The sequence below is a fragment of the Neomonachus schauinslandi genome, chromosome 3 (genome assembly GCF_002201575.2).
Source record: "Neomonachus schauinslandi chromosome 3, ASM220157v2, whole genome shotgun sequence".
Taxonomy (NCBI): Eukaryota; Metazoa; Chordata; class Mammalia; order Carnivora; family Phocidae; genus Neomonachus; species Neomonachus schauinslandi.
In genome coordinates, this window is record NC_058405.1 from 165,620,643 (window position 1) to 165,636,704 (window position 16,062).

A 16,062-nucleotide genomic window follows, 5' to 3' on the forward strand; every position below is an offset into this window, starting at 1 on the left:
CCAACTTGAAAGTATATAATGGGCCACTCCTCATGACCCCCATGCAGGTCTTTCTGCCCATGGGTCCTGTCCCTGTGCTTTAATAAAATCACCTTTTTGCACCAAAGACGTCTCAAGAATTCTTTCTTGGCCGTTGGCTTCAAACCTTAACGTCTTTCTTACATCACCAACATAATTACTAGAAGTTGGTAAAGGTGTTGATAGAAAATTCAACAATGAATGTAGACATTTGTCTGAGTTACATTTTATATTTTGGATTTCTACACCACTGGTCATACATAATAAATTCTTTTTTTCTCTGTGTACTTAGTGGCTTGATAGCCAACTCCCCCAGAACTCTTACTTGGTCTCTATTGATGTGATTTGAAGTGGGGTTCCTGAGTGAATGGTCAAGAAGGAATTCTTGAGACATTTTTCAGTGCAAAAATGTGCTTTTATTAAAGCTCAGGGACAGGACCCCTAGGCAGAGCAGTTCTGGGATTGTGAGTTGCAATTGATTATATACTTTGGAGTTGGGGGAGGTAAAGACAAAGGAAGTTTCCAAAAGGATTTTCATATGCTAAAGAAGACTTACAGGATTCTGGGGGCCTAGCTATTGTCAAGCTAAGGTTGTGTTTTCCCTCTAGCAAGGCATTAATATTAAGACAGTTGGGAGTTCCTGGAGGAATGTCATATTCTGCCTGCCTCAAGTATTTATTTGTCAGTGGGCTGCAAGTTATAAAGAAGTTTAATTTTATCTACATTTCCTTTTGCCTTTGTTCTTCACATCCTCTATCACTCAGTCGGTTCCTCTTTAAAGTCAGAAGTTTGTTTCACTTAAACCCGAAAAACTAGTTTTCAGACCTTTCTATGAAAAACAGAATGAAAAAAAAAGTCCAGTGAGCTTCTATATGCATATGAATTTCTTCCCTTCCTATACAAATTTATTGATTTGTTCACAAGAACTTTAACATTGGAATGATGACTACAGTAGAAGCATCATTACTTGAAGTGTTCTTTTCATCAAATGGTTTAAGAACAAACAAGAAAGCAAGTAGGCTTCCCATGGAAGCTTGCTTTGAAAAACATTTTACATGCGATATATCCACACACACTTAATCACAATATAAAACACTAATAACCAATCTTTATGGAATTATGGTTCCACACTTGGTCTACCTTCTGATTCTGTGTTTGCAACTCCACTAAAAAAAATTCTCTAGGCTAGGGTGTCTATAATTATAGTAATATTCTCTAAAGAATATCTCCCCACTACTGGGGTGCCTGGGTAGCTAGTCCGTTAAGCATCCAACTCTTGGTTTCGGCTCAGGTCATGATCTCAGAGTCATGATCTCAGGGTCGTGAGGTTGAGCCCCCGGTGAGTCCTTCCTCGAGCCCTGCCTCAGGCTCCATGCTCAGTTCAGAGTCTGCTTGAGATTCTCTGCCTCTGCCCTTGACCCTTCCCCCACTCATGAGCGTGCATGCACGCATGCTCTCTCTCTCTCTCTCTCAAATAAATAAATAAAATCTTTAAAAAAAAGAGTATCCCTCCATTACTTAAATGCAGCTATTTAATGAATTAAATACCTAAGTCTATTTGATTAATAGACTATTTTTCCCTTAGCACTGACAGTCTGATTTTAGAATCATTTTGATTTCTGACTCATTTTTCTAAATTCCATTAAGAGAATCAATGATCAAAAAACATTATAGCTGCTTTGCATGATCCTTTGCTAGAGTAATTTAGAGTGAATCCAATTTCATATTTTCTTCCAATGATGTGATTTATTAGCTTCGCTCGAGAAGAGAACTTACTTGGATTCCTTTGTTATTATTCATTGGACCCAATCATGATAACTTTAAGCTCTCTTCAGCTAAATAAATAGAACTTTATTACTCACCTTATAGTGATGTGTGGAGCTGTATTATTTACATTGATTTTGCTGATTCTTGAGAATAAATTGGAAGGGAAGGAAATTACAATCTAAAGAGGAGCAGATGCTGTATCTGACCCTTAGTAAATTGAAGGCAAATGTTTAAAATAACTGTTTTTACACGTTTTCATCCCCAAACAAGATGTATAGAAGAGTAAAGGCAAATTCCAATGATGACTATAGTTTTCTTTCAACCAACCACATTCTTAATTTTCCCTCTTCTTGCCTCAATTTTCTCATAAATAAGGCACTTTATTCTTGGTTCCATTTTCTTCCAAGTACCTATTATTTTTTCTATATATTTAATTCTATATTTATAAGGTGTCAGTCTTATTTCTTGATCCCTAATGTGGTAATTTGCCTCTATATTAGCAACCATTCTTAAGTTTCAGCTGTCAGATAAGATGCCAGAATGTACATATTATCATATGAGATCACCTATCCTGATTATATCATGTAGTCATGTCTCCGTTGCCAAGCTTTCTTGTAGAATATTTTCACATTCTGTATTCTCTGAAAATAATCAGGAAAAGATTATACATTTCCAGTTTTATTATCTTTGTATCAGGTGATCTCAATTCAGCAAATATTTTTTGATTATCCCATTGGCAGTAAATATAATTGAAATACAGAGATATGTGTTGAAGTCCCTGCACACAATAAGCATGCAGTCTGACCCAGTAGGTTATTTTGTTTTGTGTTTGCCTGTTCTGATCATACATATTATATTCAAAATATTTAATTTATAAGATCTGTTCTCCAAAAAATTGTTTAGAATAGCCAATATAATACCTTTACACAGTTAAAAATCTTCAACTGGCTTCAAGCAAAATTTAAAAACCTAGAAAAGCTATTTCTCCCTTTCCTTATGATTTTTAATGCCATTACTAGTTCTACTGAATGTTGCCTTAAAGTTAAAATTATATTCAACAATTAGAGTCAATAAAAGATCGATATTTTAACCCTACTTTATGAAAGATACAGAATTTGAATCTCTCTGCTTATCATTTTCCCCAATCTTTTTAGACGTAATTTGGAGTTTTACTCCTAACTATTTAAGATTATATAGATTATTACCTCTTTAAAAGAAAACAAATTATAGTCACATTTAGATTTACATTTGTAGCAGTTACATAGATTTATCTCAGTGAGTTCACCTGGTTTCAAAATTTCACTTCATCTCCATCAATTTGATCTTTTAAGTTTCTGCCCCCTGGCAATATTTAATTCAGTAAACATATTTTCTTTTTTATTGTAGCTCTTCTGTTTCAGATTGGTCCTTTCCCACAGTGCCTTACTCTTCTTCTAGACCATTTTTTTGGACTATAAATTAGATATGTTTTTAAAATATTTCTTTTGTTTCCTGTAGCAATTCCATCTCAGGAGGAGGTAGCTCTTCTAAAGTTTCATAAATTGACACTCTTCTTTGTAGCAATGGAAGACTTTCATAGGCTTTGCAATTTTCCTGAAAGTGAGTTGTACTCATTCAGTATCGGCTTAGAGTCCCATGAGAGTTGAGAACAATTCTGCCAAAATCATATGGAGGTACTTCTTGGTTCCTTAAAGGATGAAACATAGGTGATGGGTATTGAATTCCAGCATTCTATGATGAGTAGTGAGGGAACTGGAAGCATAGCCTAGAGCTTCATGTCTGAGCAGTCAACATAGATGGATTCCTAGGGGCATCAAGGTTTCTGGTTGGTAAGATACACAGTATGTCTGTAGCAAAGCTAGGCATCCTATGTCATGATGGGTCTCTAATTTTTAGAACTAACTTTACTCTTTATAGTCAACCTGTGATTTTACAATACTACAGTAGGACCACTGGAGGAGGGTAAGGCTGAAGTATGGTTTTATGAGGCTTCTAAAATATCTAAAACAAGATGAAACTACATAGACCAAGATGAGAACATCCTTTTTACCCTCTATGACTTCAAAGCATCTCTGTTTTATGCAGTGGGTTGCTGCATAAGTTTTTATTTGAAGGAAGGGTTTAATTGCTAAAACATTTTGATTACTATTAGTCCAAAACTTCATTTCAAAGGAGAGTAGTAATGGAGCCACATGAGTACCCATATCTACTTATTTTTAGACTAGAGATTGCCTCCCTCTCAGAGTCACTTATTTATACTGACATTTTATGAAGATAGCTCTCAAGGTAAATGCATATATTGAGTGACATTCAAATTTACATTAAGTTTACTTACATTAGCACTTAGACTTAAAATAACATCTAAATCTCAAACATTTTCCCCTGTATTTATGTGTTCTAAATTATATAATAATATGATACTAAGACTGGTGATGCAAAATCCTTAAATCCCAGAGTGGTTTTAATTCTTTTTCCTCCATGGTTGCCTCTGTGCTAGTGTTGTGAGTGAGAGTCTTCCAAGATGATGAGAAAAGTAATTTCATTAAGACATGGTATCTGATATAAGATGTTTGTTATAATTATTATCTAAAACAGAATTCCAACTCAAGCACCATTGATCAATGTGTATAGAACATCATTCAGGAAATTGCTTGATTGGGAGATTGTAAAGGAAGCAAAAGATAAAGACCTGGAAATGAGAAAATGTGAAAATTCTGATCAAAGACAGATACTTTTTAAAGATAGCCAAGGCAGCAGAACAGTAAAGGGAGCTACATCAGGCCTTTTTGAACCACCCTGTCAGAAGGAGCTCTATACTCCATTATACAGCATCATTCTTGTTTTTAATTCATAGCGCTGATTGAACCAAAGTTGTTATTAATTTTATATCTCCTTCCAGAATATGCTTCAGAAAAACAGGGATAGTGTTGATCTGTTTATTGTTTTATCTTCTGAAACTAGAACAATCCTTGACATATACGTGGGCACTTAATAAATGGTTACATGATAGATGGATGGACGGATAAGTAGGTGGGTAGATACTAGATGGATAGAAAGATAGATAAAATATGTGAACTGAACCTAAGAAATAACCAGAATTGGTAGATCTATTTTGACAAAAACATTTTCCTGGAACATAGAGTTCGAACATATTTTTTTATGATGTTTGAAATTTAGATGTTCTATGCAAACAATAAATAAAAGTCGAATGTGGAATCATGAAATTAAGTGGGCACACAGTCAGGCTGAGGCTAGATTCAATTAGATGATCACTGAGGGAGCCAAAAAATTTTCTATTGCAGTGTATCATCTTATCTTCACTTTTAATAGTGTTTTTCTTCATCTGAACCTATTCTTTTTCACTTTTTTTGCTAAAAAAAGAATATTTGAAAAATTACAAATGTGTTTTTAAAAGTAAAGAATCTAATATTGTGCTTAATAAAAAATGTTCTAAGTTAGATTAAAACTTTTTCTCTCCCTTTTAAGGTGCTTCTTAACTTCTGCAGTGTGTCCATTATGCTCTCTCTTTCCTTTCTTTAAACCACTTTCATAAATTCCACAGAATGAGAAGTTGTCCATTAAATCCTTTGGTCCTGTTTTGTTGTGTTCCATAAAAGTTATGATTTGTGATTTTTTGTGGGTGATGTCAGAGTCCAATCAACTATAACATGAACTGAACAGTCAGCCTTTACCGTGGGCAGCCTTTTCAGACTCGTGGAAAGTCAGTGTAATGGATTTGACATTGCAAGCTCACGAGGCGTTTAACATTTATGAGGGATGCATATCTCACACTCAAATCACCAAACTCACATAGCGGCCACCCTTCCCTATGGTCTAAATGCATGCAAATGCTTGTCTAGAGCCAATATGAACCCCCCCAAAAGAAGAGGCTAAACTGATTAAAACTTCCCAGTTTTATAACTTCTCAGTATAGCTTCTCTATGGCTTGCATTTTTAGAATGGCTAAGTTCTAATTTTTTATATGACATCAGCCTCCCTGCTGCTCCTCATGAAGTCTGTCATGTTGCTTCACTCCTCCCTGAAAGCATGTAGCTGTCAGTGCGGCAAGAGTCAAAGCCCAGAGCTCCAGCCGCTGCCTGCTTCTGGCCCCAAGATCTTCCTTCCCCTCCCGTATAGCTTGATCCTACATCCCTCAGGGTAAAATTGGGCCAACCTTCTACCTTTAGACTTTCGGGAACAAATGACAGCAATGTACCTGGCTCATTTTTTGAGTGGACAAGATGAAAACCAAGTGGAATTTCTTGTTGAGATATCAACATTTTTCATTTCTGTTTTTCTCTCCCAACTTTTTTTTTTTAAAGATTTTATTTATTTATTTATTTGAGAGAGAGAGAGAGAGAAACAGCATGAGAGGGGATAGGGTCAGAGGGAGAAGCAGGCTCCCCGCCGAGCTGGGAGCCAGATGCGGGACTTGATCACAGGACTCCAGGATCATGACCTGAGCCGAAGGCAGTCGCTTAACCAACTGAGCCACCCAGGCGCCCCTCTCTCAACTTTTAATAGTATATTCTTATGTGTGCAGAGTATGAGATTAAAAATTCCCTTCATCTTACAGTAAATACAGTTTCTGAATCCCTTTTTGATCGCAGGGTTCCCAGCTGCATTTGTTGTGGCCTGGGCTGTTGCACGGGCAACTCTGGCTGATGCAAGGTGAGTGAAAAAGGAGAGGTAAGGAGAGCACCTCAGATTTTCTCAAGACTCAGGCTTCCTGCCTGGAATTGACACTTGCTGCTACTGTTGATTACATGTCCCCTCAGGGATGTCATGTAGAAAGTTACCTTGATGTGATTGTAGCCTGCGATACATTATCAGCAAGCTATCCATCGCAGAGGTCATGGGACAGAAAGACTCACCGACCAGATTAGGATGTTTGACCTCTTTAGTTTATAATATCATTTTAAAATCTATTGTAAGAAGCAAGGGGAAGGAGATGGGTAAGTTAACACACGGGATATGACGGAAGCCTGTGGCAGGACCCACACCACCTGAGTCCCAGGATGGGCAATATTGAGATCTGTGCCACATCAGCTTTCCCCACTTGACGGTGTGGCTGTGAAGACCAGAGATGAGGTTGCAGCAAGGAGACCCACAGCCAGAAGGTGCCTTGGGCCAATGACACACATTTCCTTTCTCATACTGATGGGAGGCAGGTATGCCTGGTCATAGCTGTAGCTTACCAGTTAGCCTGCTAAACAGCTTTGGGTTTTATTTGTGTTCCTTGGGCATGGGATATGTGGGCATGGGTTTCACCAATCAGTGGCTGAATTAAGATGTCAAGAATATTGAGCACTTCCTGTGTATCAGGGAATATTTTGTGCCTCATATATTTGGTGTATAATGAGTGTTTATTTATTTATTAAGGTTTTATTTATTTATTTTAGAGAGATAGAGAGTGCAAGTGGGGGGAGAGGCAGAGAGAGAGGGAAAGAGAATCTCAAGCTGACTCGGCGCTGAACACGGAGCCCAGTGCAAGGCTTGATCTCACGGCCCTGAGGTCATGACCTGAGCCGAAACCAAGAGTTGAGGCTTAACCAACTGAGCCACCCAGGCACCCCAGGTGTATCATGAATATTTAGTACCCAGTTATACTTATGTTTAACATGCATGGGGTCCACTTATTACCTACTTATTTGAATTTGATACAAACTATGGGTTTCATCCATCCCATTTTTTTTTGTCTTCTATAGCAAAATTAAATGTTTTCAAAAAATAAAACAAATGCACATTAGAAGTGGAATCCATCCTAGTGATTCACTAGGATTTTCAAGTAGCCTGGGGTTAATTTAAAGTGTTATGGAACCTGGACTGTATTGCCTGACAGAAGAACCAAGCGGCACCTGGAGATCTTGGAGGATAGGAGGTTTATTTGATGCCGGTGGGCTCAGAGGAGAGTGATCTCCAAAGGTCTGAGCCCCGAGCACAAAAGGGGCAATTTATACACTTCTGCTTCTGCATACTTGGCACTTCTGGTGCGTGCACAAAGCAGGGCAGGGAGAAGGGCCTGGATTGGTGCGCGTGGGAAGCAGAGCAGGGAGAAGAACCTGGAAGAGCGCCGAGCAAGGACTGGGACTCTCTTGCTGGCTCGGTCAGCCATCTTAGGACTCAGATTTTCCTTATCAAAAGCAGCATTTTATTTTATTTATTTTTAAAGATTTTGTTTATTTATTTGAGAGAGAGAGAGAGACAGCGAGAGAGAACACAAGCGGGGGGGAGAAGGAGAAGCAGGCTCCCTGCTCTGTGGCACTCAGTCCCAACATGGTGCTCAATCCCAGGATCTTGGGATCACAACCTGAACCCAAGGCAGACACTTTCCTGACTGAGCCGCCCAGGCACCCCTAAAGCAGCATTTTAAGGTACAGGGCTGTGATGCCGGGTGATAGTAAAAGATGTTTTTTTAGACTTAGGCAGACCTGAGTTCAAATCTTGGGTTCAGCTATTAGTTTTGAGACCATGGGAAACACACATGATCTCTTTGTATGTCCATGTCTTAATATAAAACAGTGATAATAATGTATAAATGACATTAATACAGACAAAACACGGCACAGAGCCTGGCCACTAGTAGGCACTAATTGGGAACATGATGAGAAAGAGCTCAGGTGCAGGTAACTCACAGGCCTGTTCTGCTACTTCTTGGTTCTCTGACAACAGATGCACTACCTGACCTCTCTGAGCCTTGGTTTTCTCATTGATCAAATGCAGATAAAACGAATATTACTCTTCATAGGGGTGTTGTAAGATTGAATGAGATAATGTACATAAAACACTATAGGGTTTGGAATAGTAAGTACTAAGTACTTAGTAGCAAGTATTAGTCCTTTAATTATTTCATTAATTTATACCTATACATAATGTCTGATCAAAAATAATGTTTTTGTTTATTGTTATTCCATCAGAAAGCAGGACTTACCCTTTCATTGATCCTAGCTGATTTGATGTTTATCCTATCAAGTCAGTGGAGCCTTGATTCTGCTAAAGTTAGAGCTTAAAAGTGAGGCTGGAGAAGAGATGCGGGCCAGAGCTTCCAGACCTTTATAGGTCATACTAGGATGGTTGGGCTATTTTTCAGTGATAAAGACAACAAATTTGCGCTTTATACAGATCATTACCTGCATGTGGAGGAAAAATTGGAGAAAAGTAATAATAAAGATGAAGCTAGCATTTTTGAATGATACCCACATTCCGCTTTCTGAGGGTTCTGCAAATATCAATTTAATTGCACTTCCTATCAACCCTATGAGACTGAGGCCAGAAGAAGTGTACCCGGCATTGCACAGCCACAAGTGGTAGAGAAGGAATTTGTCTAGACAGCTGGGCTCCAGAGGCACTCAATAAACACTGTGGGCAGACTAGAGGTTTCTATTAAAATCAGAGGCATTTATCTTCTGTGGAGGAGGAGTGTTATAGAGGGATTCCTTTTACAGTATCACTGACAGCTGCTCACCCTTCAGTTGCTTAAACACCCCTGATAATGAGGAGTACACGGTGGACACTGCCCATTGTACACTGGACAGTTTTTCTTACCTTTGTTATATCTATGCTTTGTCCTTCTACCACGTGTAGTTCTTCCTATTCTCTTAATCAGAAATAGTCCACCACCTGTCATGGACTTTTCAATATTCACAGTTTTTACTGAGATAGGAGCTCAAGCTTGTGCATGCGTATTGCCTGTAAGCATACATACAACATTGTCTACTAGCACATGTTCTTCTCATTCACATGAGAAAATTATATCTGCATTTCATGGTGTTCAGAAAGTAAAGCCATAACCACTGGTACTCTGCCATTTCGGTGTGTTTCAAATGCTCTATCCCCCCATGTAAAATCTTCTTTATCAAATTCCTATAGCATTTTGTATGTAGATTTCATAATTATCTCTTTCTTACATGCTATCTTATTTCTCTTGACTTCATGTGTAACTGTCAGATTAAAAAACCAACAACTATGAATTACAAATGGACAGGAGTGAAATTCTCTGTTTTTACAATAGAGAACTGTCCAATGCTTGCTGATCAGTTCTTATGGATCTATTTTGCCACTTTCCTCTATTTGCTAAGTGTCTATTGAGCAAAGATGAAGTTTGTCTCAGTGCAAGTTGTGAGTTACTAGGAAATGTATTTCCTCATCCATTCGTTAATTGTGGCAGTTTCCCTCAGTCTCAGCCTTCCCATTTGTAAAATGAGAATATTCGTGGCTATGATTAAGATTGAGTCTGCAGGGGGTAGATTTGAAAATCAGGTAAGAGCCCATTTATGAAACGACTTTATAAACTCCAACTTCTATACAAACATTATGTTAATAATTTAGGGTTAATGTTATCAACATTATCATCATTGCTATACGTGTACAATGATACTGGAAATGTCAAAGAAGACTTATACTGTCTGCTATTTGATTTCTTGGGGGGGGTGGGTTGAGTCTGTAAAGAGGTACTAGATAATGCTAAATGATTTTACCCTGAGATGTGGAACCATATAACTTAGATTTGGAATTTTAGAGAAGGTAAATCCTAAGGCATTTTTTGGTTTAATCCCCTCATTTGAGAGAGGAATAAAATGAGACCCAGAGATATCAGGTTGCATCTTCGTAGCCTGTAGCAATTTTGACTCATTCACCCATTCAACAGACATTCCAAGCCTTGAGCACAGAATGCAAGCAAATATATTCACAAGGCATTTTATATTGAATTAGATAATTAGTTTTCTTAGTTATCTTGTATTATTTCTTGAAAATTATAAACTAAGTCATAAACCATTAATAGTCATGTATTTTCAAGGAAAAAATTATTATTTTTCGAGGAAAAAAGTTTATTTTTGAGGCAAAGAATCCTTTGCTACATAATATTTAAAAAATGCAACTGACATTGAATATTGCTCTAAAACAGTTGAATTAATGTAAAAAAATTAAATATGTTAGATGATGTGACTCCTCTGTACAAAACATTTATTCCTACAAACTCAGAATAAAATCTTGAATTCTATAGTGTCCTGATCTGAGCATGATAATTGGGTTAAGGGGTCATTTTATATTTATTTTGCATATAAAATAAAATTGTATTATCACACACATGGCATGATTTCAAAATTGCCTAATTTGATTTTTCATGGAATTCAGCTTGTCTCTAGATTCACTAGCTACGAGACTCCTGGATTCTGTAAATTTTCTTTTTGCTTTTACATTTTTGAGGGTTTTGATCGTAATTTTTTGATAGTAATCTGACCTACATATAGTCCTCTGTCACAAAGTTCAGGTAGAGAGAGAGCTTGGAGCATCTCCAAAGGAATTTGGGGTCTCTGTCCTATCTCTTATATTTGAGATTCTTCTTTTTCTGATTTGGCCTTTCAAAGTCTAACTCTGATTTTCTCTGCATCTTGGCCATTTAGAGTTAAGCAAATCAGATCCAGCTTTGGAAGACACTCTAAATGCTATTGAATATACAAAGGAAGTCTTACAGTTCTAAAATTCTATCAAAAGTTACTTAGCTAGGGCGCCTGGGTCGCTCAGTTGGTTAAGCGACTGCCTTCGGCTCAGGTCATGTTCCTGGAGTCCCGGGATCGAGTCCCACATCAGGCTCCCTGCTCGGCAGGGAGTCTGCTTCTCCCTCTGACCCTCCTCCCTCTCATGCTCTCTGTCTCTCATTCTCTCTCTCGCAAATAAATAAAATCTTAAAAAAAAAAAATTTAAAAAAAGATACTTGGCTAAGGTAGGGTAAGAAAGTTGAATAGTTTCAATTGGACAAATGAGCTTTAAAAAGTGGGTATTTTTGTTTCTCTTTCTTTTTACTTGCAAAAGCAAAACACCCTATATGATACCTTATCACCTTCTCCCTGCTCATGCAAAGGAAATGGAATGCCAGCAGGAAGGGTGGGTCCCGTAATACAAAAGACCAAGAAAAGATAGCCTCTGTCATTTCTAGGAAATCTGCATGGCTCTCAGGGCTTCTGTACTTCCTCTTCTCACATTGTGAGTTATGGACACAATGCAGTGTTCATTTCCCTGGATCTCTCCTGCAGAATAATGCATTTCCTATTCCTAATCCTGACTGACAAAGTTCTATTTTCTAGGCAGACCTCTGTGCCTCATCCTCAACTTTCACAACTGCATTTTTACTGACATTCATTTCTCCGTTTTCTAGAGTGTTAAAATTTCATTTACAAAGTCTGGATAGAGGGTAGTTTCTGAGCCTTGTTAACAAACACAGTGTGAGATGGGACAGGGAAGAATTAATGAAAGACAGGATTAATAGCATTTTCTTAAAAAAGAATCTGAAATCTCAGTTGCCTTTCATATCAAAGGGCAAATTTGAAGCTTTGACGTTGAAAACTATCAAAGGCAAGTTTTTCTAGTTTTTAGAGGTAGCTGGTTTTGACCTATTTCCAAAGTATTTTGCAGAGCTGGAATTGTGCAATTGACTTGCAGTGTGTTAGGAGACACAATGATGAAATGTTACTGAGGCAAAGAAAGAAGATTGTGAAGATACTACCAAATGTAAAAGCAAAAAGAAAATTTACAGAATCCAGGAGTCTCGTAGCTAGTGAATCTGTATTCAATTTATATTCATACACTAAAATATGCCACTTTCCATATAGTGGAAAACCTTTTTAGGGTAGTGTGATAGATGTTCTGCACAACTCAGGAACACTCTTTTATGCTTCTTGTCTGGTTGAATAATGTGAAGAATAGATGTGTGCAAATAATGCTAGGAAATGTTTAATAATGTGCAAGTGCAAACTTTCCCTGTCTTTGATATTTCCATGTTATGCAAACTTCAAGTCCATTGACTTTGCAGATTTCAATGTGGTGGGGCCGGAATTACACTTTGGCCTTGAGGTCTAGTTGATCCAACTGTGGTACATACTTCCAGTGGAATGCTGTGTACTGAGTAGTCTTGGTATTGATATGGAAAGGAATAAAAAATATCCTGTTGAAAGGAAAGAGCCAGTTGCAGAACAGAGTATACATTGCATTTTTTGTAGGGTAAGGGAAAATAAGATTATAATATCTGTATCTGTATATGCATAAGAAAACACTGGAAGCATATAAAATAAAGTAATAAAAGATGTTACCTATAAGGAGAGAGGCAGGGGCAGAGGAAGATAGGAACATGGGAAGGACTGAGATGTCTCAATGACTGTCTTTTTATACAGTTTGATTTTTGAAATGAGAATGTATTGCCTACATAAAAATATTAAAATGTAAACATAATATAGTCATTACGTATGTACTGAAAATGTTCTACCTTCAAGGAATAGTTGAAATAGCTTTTTATTATCCCGAATTTGTTCATTAATTTAAAAGTAACTTATTGATAAATTTATCATCTAAAATTAAATAATTATCATTATATCCCTAAAATTTCTTTTTTTTAAAAAGATTTTTATTTATTTATTTGACAAAGAGAGACACAGTGAGAGAGGGAACACAAGCAGGGGGAGTAGGGGAGGGAGAAGCAGGCTTCCCACGGAGCAAGGAGCCCCATGTGGGGCGCGATCCCAGGATCCTGGGATCATGACCTGAGCCGAAGGCAGATGCTTAACGACTGAGCCACCCAGGCGTCCCATCCCTAAAATTTCTTTATAAAATTTCATTTATTGTCCCCACAATCAATGCTAGGTTTTGTCTAAGGAGAAAGAAACTGAGGCTTTTATTTATGTATCTTTAATGTATAAAAACTGCTTAAAGTGCTACATTAAAGTTTCAAGTGGAACTAGTTTTTCTCAACACTGTTCCAAACCAGTTTGAGTGAGATTGAATCAAACTTATTTTGAATTCAGTTCAATCCAACAAATATTTGTTGACTACCTATATGTTCTGTATTATTCTAGGCACTTATAATATATCAGAAAATAACAATGATCCCTGTTCATGTAGAAACTAAATTCTAGCTGGGGTGGGAGTGAAGCAGAAGATAAACATAACAAATAGGTAAATTATATAGTGTTTTTATTAAGTACTGTTAAAAATGAACTTTTAAAGTTAAAGATAAAATCATGGATTTTATGCAGATATAAAATGAGCACTTGTCAAAGATATTTTAACTCACTAATTATGGAGGGAAGCAGTAAGATGTTATAACTTGTTCAAAGAAGAAATAAATCACATGCCTGTGTTTAGCAAAATGAATACTGAAATAAATTTATAAATACATGCAACAATTCAGTATTCATAAGGCAATGATCAATCACATTCCACTGAACACAACTAGTTTTCATTTCTATGCACAAAAATCATTTGCATCTAGTTTTCTGTTGCATTTCTACCAACAGGAATCATTTGCATTACTGTCAGCTTTCTATTGCATTTCGATGGATAAGAATGATTTGTATTATTGTCAGTATTCTACAGTATGTGGAGGTATAACATAAAATCGCTGGAACTTCTGGAAGTAAGAGGACTTTATCTTTCCAGTGATAAGAAAAATGAAGTATCAGGTGCACCACATTCATTTATTTATTTATTTAGGATTATTTCAGAGAGAGAGAGAGAGAATGGGGGGGAGGGGCAGAGGGAGAGGGACAGGGGAAGCACACTCCCCACTGAGTGGGGAGCCTGACGTGGGGATCTATCCCATAACCCTAAGCCAAAACCAAGAGTGGGACTCTCAACCAACTGAGCCTCTCAGGCGCCCCCATGTGCACCACATTTAAAAGAGAGTGATTTTTTGTGGCTCTGGAAATGTGGTTTTGAATCTTATTGCTATAAAAATAAACAATATTTATAATACTCTATAGCTAATAGTACAGAAACCAGGACCCATTACACTTTTTTTTTTTTTTTTACTGGGTTGAGTGTTTTATGAGATTTGTTTTTGTCTACTTATTTTTTAATCAAAAGCTTGGGACTGGAATGTTCAGTAAAACTTAAAATGCTACTTAATTCTCACTGCCTATTTGCTTCGCCAATTTATTCATGAAAGTTTTTTTCATGTCTCAGATGCTGGGAACTTAGTGCTGGAAACATCAAGTGGATTTACCAAGCCCCAATCTTAGCAGCTATTGGGGTAAGTGTTAAAACCCTGTGTCATGGAAAGAAAGAAAAAGGATGCATAATTAAACTGCTGCTAAAACCAAGAGAAAGTGTGCCTCTCACTTTGTTCTACAAAGGTTTAGGAGACTCATATTACAGCAATAGCTGTTAGGAGAGTCTGGGCTGGGGATCATATCCATATTCATGGCTGACACTGAGATCCATGCAGAAAGCACATACCCTCCCTTTAATGAGCTAGCACATGGGTTCAGTTCTGGGGCTTCAGAATATCTGTGAACATTTACATGTTCAAGCAGCTGGAAGGTCCTAAAACTCTTCCCCCTTTACATCCATTATGTTAGAGCTCCACTTCAACGTTCTGATCACTTGGTAGTAGGTCAGGAGGAGGAAGCAAATAGCCAGAGAACAGGGGAATTACTAAGAGAGTGAAAAATGATAGTATGATTCATTATAAAGCATTGACTAAAGCTCTTACTTGGCATGCCGTCCCCAAGGAGTTAAGATGATTCCATATGGAAACATATCCTGCAGAATCCTGTCTGATAGGTCATGGGAAAAAGACTGGAGTAAACAATGCAAGGACCTTTTATGTCTATAGTATTTCACCTACATATTACATGTGTATTGTGAAAGAAAACAAAGTTACACTTCTTTGTGTCTGACACAACCCCCCAAAATGTTTATTCTTGACTTCCCTTGAAGATTTTATCTCATTAGCTTCTCCATGATTTGATGAAGAAATCATACTTGTATTAATTCAAGATTATAAACATCTTAAAAAGAGGACTTATGTTCCCATATTAACTGTTAAATCCCTTGTAAGTAATGCAGCAGCACAATTTTTAACTAAAATTTTTTTTGGTCTTTGTTCTCCACTTTCTCACATTTCTCCTTTTGTTTTCTGTACCATAATGCATCACCGGGTTTGTCATTATGTTGCCATGCTTGATGCAGAGGGACAGCTATTAATGGGACTGAGGTTTTGTAGGATCTATCCAGAATCAGAGAAAAGCTTATTTATCTCATAGGAAAAATGCAGAAAGAGAAATAGAGAAGCTTGAAAAGGACTCTTCATTTCAAAAGCCCATTAAGTAAATGTTTATAGGGGGAAATAAAATGTGGAACACTTCCAGAGAATCCAGTTTGTATCCTTGTTAAAACAGCCTGTTAGCGGGGCGCCTGGGTGGCTCAGTCATTAAGTGTCTGCCTTCGGCTCAGGTCATGATCCCAGGGTCCTGGGATTGAGCCCCACATCGGGCTCCCTGCTCA

At 37.4% G+C, this 16,062-nt stretch overlaps 1 protein-coding gene across 2 annotated transcripts in view; it reads left to right on the top strand.

Moving 5' to 3' along the window:
• The window catches only part of PTH2R (parathyroid hormone 2 receptor), a 76,645-nt gene that overhangs the window by 42,110 nt on the left and 18,473 nt on the right, over positions 1-16,062 (top strand). For both annotated transcript variants that reach the window (XM_021703219.1, XM_044913393.1), the window contains 2 exons: positions 6,396-6,456; positions 14,740-14,806. In XM_021703219.1, coding sequence (XP_021558894.1) covers positions 6,396-6,456; positions 14,740-14,806 — 128 coding nt within the window. The remainder of the gene's footprint in view (positions 1-6,395; positions 6,457-14,739; positions 14,807-16,062) is intronic.